Source organism: Ctenocephalides felis, unplaced genomic scaffold, assembly GCF_003426905.1.
Source record: "Ctenocephalides felis isolate EL2017-DRISC unplaced genomic scaffold, ASM342690v1 CF-g0.4_SCAFFOLD_03265, whole genome shotgun sequence".
In the NCBI taxonomy this organism is placed as follows: domain Eukaryota; kingdom Metazoa; phylum Arthropoda; class Insecta; order Siphonaptera; family Pulicidae; genus Ctenocephalides; species Ctenocephalides felis.
In genome coordinates, this window is record NW_020539419.1 from 1,045,356 (window position 1) to 1,052,070 (window position 6,715).

The 6,715-nt window shown below is 39.5% G+C and overlaps 1 protein-coding gene across 1 annotated transcript; it reads left to right on the top strand.

The window, feature by feature from the left end:
- The first annotated feature begins 831 nt into the window (after positions 1-831).
- On the top strand, positions 832-1,746 carry LOC113382085. Its single transcript, XM_026620641.1, has one exon. The coding sequence runs from the start codon at positions 832-834 to the stop codon at positions 1,744-1,746; it is 915 nt and encodes a 304-aa protein (XP_026476426.1).
- Positions 1,747-6,715: the final 4,969 nt, after the last annotated feature.

Consider the following 6,715-nt stretch of genomic DNA (forward strand, 5'->3'; position numbering starts at 1 on the left):
GAATATGGAATTTGGATGCTCTGCGAAGCAATATCAGGATACATTTGTAATTTTAAAGTGTATGCAGGAGCTGAAGCAACGCTACAAAACCATCCTATATTCTTACATAGGATTCACCATCATATTTATATGGATAATAACTACAATAGCGTACACACAGCCGAATACCTCCTCCAGACAAATACAAGAATTTTGTGCAACAATTAGAGTAAACAGAGGGTATCTGCAGAATAACGATAAAAAACCTTACCTTGAAAGAACATAAAACCAAATTTGCACGAGTGGGAAACGTTTTTCTAAAAGTCTTCTTCGCAAAGCAAAAAAAAAACATCTTATTTAGTAAAGCTTATAAACAACTACTTGAACGACCATAAATTCCAAGTAAAAATCAGAGATTCCTTCTCTAGTGTTAATAAGGATATGGCGTCTCCCTACACCTAGCGGCGAGAGTAACAACCAGAAACGCCAATACCAACTTCATAGACACGTTGCGTGTGAAGAACGTCGCAAACTGTCAAGTTGGCGACGGCGCATCGTGCAACACTTGCGTGGGCTCGAGGGATGCGAAAATGCAATCTCACCCTCTTGTGCATAAACCCTGGGAAGAGTGAAGATATAAACCTAACCTAAATACATTTTATATCAGTGAAATACTTTATACTTATTTTGTTATTATAAATTAAACTTATATACACGTTATTCAGTTCTTTTAATTATAAATATAAATTATATATAGACCCAACATCTATATAAGTGGTGACCGCGACTGAGAAAACACGTGGCTGAATTCTGATCTTGATACTACAAGCGAGGTATACTATATCATTAATAATGTCTTCACCCGCAAACACTGAAGCCTCACAAGATCTAAATCGATCGCTCATCGATTTTGACGAAACTCAAGTTCGCACGCCATGTGCGAGCAACTCCAACCAAGTGAACAATGATTTAAAAACGGAACAAATTTACAACGTGGGCAGGCATACAATAACCCCGTTCATGGAAGATGCTCCTGATCTATGGTTCCTGTTGATTGAGACAGAGTTTCTTGGAGATAGGATCAAATCCGACCATGCGAAGTACACGGCGGTATTGCGTGCTCTGGACAGGTCCACTTTACACCTGGTAAGCGATGTGTTGCGAAGTCCGCCAACCGAAAATAAATACAACACGTTGAAGAGCATAATCCTAGACCGAGTATCCGAGTCGAGGTCAAAGCAAGTAGACAAATTGTTAACAAACGTTGTCCTAGGTGACAAAAAGCCATCCCAGCTACTACGGGAAATGATTGACCTGGCTCGGAGTGAAATCTCGGAGGATATCATCCATAAACTTTGGTTGGACAGACTCCCACAACACATCCGGCCTCTACTGCTTGTATCGAAAAACATTGGGCTACAAGCCATTGGCGAGATGGCAGACAGGCTTGTAGATACTTGTGGACTGCCATCATCGGTGATGGCCACAGCGAGCAGAGCACCTGAACCAAGAAGTGACCGCACCCAAGAAATTCTGCTTGCCATGATGCAGAAACTAAATGCCTTGACGACAGAAGTGGAGAATTTAAAACATAGCAGAGAACATGACGAGAGAAGCAGGACCAGAAGTCACTCCAGGCACAGGAGAGGGAGATCAAAGACGCCGTCCAAATCACAGCTATGCTTTTACCATAGCAGGTTTGGAGAGAAGGCTACCAAATGCATAGAACCCTGTTTGGTTAAGACTCTCCTGAAGCCGGAAAACTAAAGTCACCATCAACACCAGGAGCAAGTAATGATGGTGATATTAATTCTGTCTGTCCAGAGCTCCGACTATGTGTGACAGACAGAAAAACACGGATAAATTTTCTTATAGACTCTGGCTCCGTTCTCTCGATTCTTCCAACTAGCAAGCTTGCAACCGGTCGTGCCAAGGAAGAGCTTGTTCTGTATGCAGCCAATTCCAGCCGAATATCCACCTATGGTAAGCGGACTCTCGAGCTGGACCTTTCGCTGCGCAGACCCTTCACTTGGCAATTCACAGTAGCAGATGTGGCAACAGCCATAATCGGTGCAGACTTGCTAAGCTACTACAATCTACTAATAGACCTGAAAGGCAAAAGACTAATTGATTCAACGACAGGCTTAGCCTCTGATGGCAAAGTGCTGAAGACCCAGAACATTAACATTTCCACAATTAACCCACACCAACCTTTCAGGAGCTTACTAAACAAATATATAACAATCACTAGAACGCCACAGAGACTAACAATTAAACCATCTCCTTTCGCACACAGGATTCCCACAACAGGTCCACCAGTCGCTGCCCGGTTCAGGAAGATTTTTGGTGAGAAAGCATCAGCTGCAAAAGCCGAGATACAAAATCTCCTGAACAGGGGCATTTTGAGACCTTCAAGCAGTCTGTGGGCAAGTCCAATACATATGGTATCAAAAAAAGGATGGATCTTATAGACTCTGTGGTGACTATAGAAAACTTAATTCAAGCACGCAACCAGACAAATATCCTCCTCCACTAATCAGTGATGTTTTTACAAACCTGCACAATAAAACAATTTTTTCAACAATAGATCTTGCAAAAGCGTATCATCAGGTGCCGATGCATGAAGAGGACATACAGAAGACTGCCATCATAACTCCATGGGGATTATATGAGTACCTCTGCATGCCTTTTGGACTGAAGAATGCCACTCAGACATTCCAGCGCTACATAAACCACATATTCCAAGACATTGACTTTGTGTTTATATATGTGGATGATATTCTGGTTATGTCTGAGAACATGGAGCAACACCATCGCCACCTGCAGATAGTTTTTGAGCGTTTGCAAGAACATTCTCTAACCATCAACACCAACAAATGCGTCCTAGGCAAGTCCCAAGTAGATTTTCTGGGTTACAAGCTCAGTGAGAAAGGCTATTCTCCAGCTACAGACCGGGTGGACAAGATTTTAAACTTCCCACAGCCAACAACAGTTCTGGAACTGCGTAGGTTTCTGGGAATGCTGAATTATTACAGGAAATCAGTCCCAAAAGCAGCCAAACTGCAAGCACCGCTGAACAGTTACCTACGTAGTTCAGTCAAGAAGGATAAAACCCCTATCACTTGGAACCCAGAATCTCTGCAAGCCTTTGAGGACGTAAAGAATGCTCTTGCAAACGCCGCTTTACTTCATTATCCAGCTGCTGCAACAAATATATGTTTGGTAACAGATGCGTCAACAACAGCCATTGGAGCCACTCTGGAGCAGGAAGAAAATGGTGCATGGCACCCTATAGGTTTCTACTCCAGAAAGCTCACATCCACGGAACAGAGGTATTCAACATATGATCGCGAGCTTTTAGGCATCTTTGCGGCCATAAAATATTTTGAATACCTGCTGGAAGGTAGGCATTTCATTATCAAGACAGACCACAAACCCATCACATATGCATTTCAGCAGAGACCTGAAAAGGCGTCAGACAGGCAGCGCCGGCAATTGGAATACATATCCCAGTTCTCTACTGAAATTGTGTATGTGAAAGGTGAAGAAAATGTAGTGGCAGATACATTATCAAGAATTAACACTATTGAAATGCCTACCAGACTGTCAGCTGAACAAATATGTATAGAGCAAAGCTTGGATCCAGAAATGCAGGAGCTGCTTGGTGGAGAAACTTCTCTCAAACTACACAAATTAACATTGGATGGTTTTCCGATCTATTGTATAATTGAGTCAAACTTTGTTAAACCTTATCTCCCACAGAGCCTCCGCAAAACTGCATTCGACGTAGTCCATGGTATTTCTCATCCAAGCATCAGGACTACATCCAGGGAAGTACGCAGCCGGTATGTTTGGCCTGGAATTGGAAAGGATGTTGCTACTTGGACTCGTCAATGCATATCCTGTCAAAAGTCCAAGATCCATAAACATAATCATTTCAATCCTTTGCACATCCCTATTCCTGATGAAAGATTCTCTCATATTCATATTGACATAATTTCCTTACCCAATACTAATGGTTTTCCTTACTGCTTAACAATTATTGACAGATTTACAAGATGGCCGGAAGCCATCCCACTGAGAGACATCACAGCTGAGACAGTCACGCAGGCATTGTTTACGTGCTGGATTTCCAGATTTGGTACACCAACTACAATAACATCAGACCAAGGCACGCAGTTTGAGTCATCTCTCTTCAAGTCCTTGGCACAGGCAGTTGGTGCAAAGAAAGTACGTACGACAGCATACCACCCTCAAGCAAATGGATTAGTAGAACGTTGGCACAGAACCCTAAAAGCTGCACTGATGTGTTCTTCTGAACGGTGGATCAAGACACTACCCTACGTACTACTTGGTCTACGGAATTCATTCAAGGAAGACATCAAGACATCAGCAGCAGAGATGGTTTACGGAACCACACTGAGACTTCCAGGTGATTTTTTCAATACATCTAATAACTCACAGAATCCACAGGTCTTTCTAGAGAATCATCGCCGAATCATGTGTGCATTGAAACCAACTCCAACAGCCCACCACAACAAATCCAAGATTTTCATTTTGAAAGATATGGGCACATGCACACATGTATTCCTCAGAGCAGATCATGTACGAAAGCCCTTGGAACCACCTTACAGAGGACCCTATGAAATACTTGAGCGAGTTTCTGATAGGATTTACAAACTTCGCGTTAATGGGGCCGCAAAGAACTTCGCTGTTGAAAGGCTAAAACCAGCATATATAAATAAAACAGATGCAGATTACGAATCACTTTCTCAACCACTTCATACACATCCCTGGGAGTCATCAAAGGAACCTACAAAGAAAACAGCCAAAAAGAAAGTTGCGTTCAATATTTGACAACACACATTTAACCTTATTTCTATTCTGACAGATAGCTAACTTTCATCTTGGGGGGAGTGATATGGCGTCTCCCTACACCTAGCGGCGAGAGTAACAACCAGAAACGCCAATACCAACTTCATAGACACGTTGCGTGTGAAGAACGTCGCAAACTGTCAAGTTGGCGACGGCGCATCGTGCAACACTTGCGTGGGCTCGAGGGATGCGAAAAATGCAATCTCACCCTCTTGTGCATAAACCCTGGGAAGAGTGAAGATATAAACCTAACCTAAATACATTTTATATCAGTGAAATACTTTATTTTGTTATTATAAATTAAACTTGTATACACGTTATTCAGTTCTTTTAATTATAAATATAAATTATATATAAATTATATATCTATAAGGATATTCCGGCAGGGGTTGCACAAAGCTCCATTCTCAGACCAATACTATTCACAACATTTATTTACGACCTACTAATAAAATATTTTTAATAAAATAGAGTGAAGTAATGAAGTAAAATATCTAGACATACAGCTTGACCGATCCCTAATTAACACAACTAAAACAAAAACAAAAAAATAGCACAAGCTTATTACATCTCTTAGATCTTTTCCTAAAGACTACTAGCATACTTACGATATAAAAGACGACTATATCTTTCCCTGATAAGATCCATTTTATATTACGGCCTTCTTATGTCTGGTGCACTGCCTCAAGAACAAATATGGACAAAATACAAAATATTCAGAACAAAGCTTTAAAATTAGTGACGGGTTATTAAACACAAGAGTTATTTTAGAGAGAGAAGCATCAAAAATTTACATTTAAAGAAAATTCTGGTAATAACATTTTATGAAAAATCTCCAAAGGCTTATTATTTTCGAAGACAGATATTTATACTTCCAAATCCTCAAACATTACAAAAATTACTTGGACAAATTCCATGGCAAGTTGGTGTTAATGATAACCTTCTAATATAATATATTCGATAATTCTTCTAAATATTGTGTACTAATATTTAATGAAATTTATTTATCTGCTGATTTGTTATATGATCATAAAAAGGTTAGTATAATAAGCTTCAAAGAACTTGCAAATGGCAAACAGCTTTTTTGTAGACCATGCGCTTGCAATTATAGTCAAATGTGTCAAAGAACGGTGGAACCAACCTTTTGCCCTCTACTTTTCTCAAGGTGGAGTGATGAGTACAGATTTGACAAAGCTTATTGTTGCTGTTTGAAAAAAAAAACTAGTATTGGACTAAAAGTCATTGCTACTATTCGCAACCAATACATTCAAGAAAACTGAACACGAGTGTAAATATAAAAATACACATTTCAATATAATGTATTTCAAAATGAACAGCAATGAAATAATTGCCTTATTTGATTCTCCACATTTACCGAAGTGCATGCGCAATAATTTTCTAAAGTACAATGAAAAATTTACGAACATAGATGTAAGTAAAGGAGTATAAAACTTCTTGGAAAGATATAAAAGGGTACTATAATTATGATACAAATGCAAGATTATTCCAAAGATGTTCTTCTCTAATCGAACATCATCTAGACAATACTAAAATGAGAAGAATAAAAATAAGTATTGCAGCACAGTTTTTTCTCAGCGCATAGAGGAAGGCCTCCAAAATTCAGGTTACTTGGAAGCTAATGGAAGGTCCACTACGTTTAATACAAGGAAATTTTTTCTTTATGGTTCGACAGTGTGTGAACGGTTTATGCAAAATACTATTAAATGGAAAATTATTTCATTGTGCTATTTCTAATAACCCCATAATATATAATTTTGGCATGTAGCCAAAAAACTATTGAAATCTATACAAAGCATAAAGGTTCTGTCCAAGTACTTACAAAGAAGTTCTTCCTTGTGTT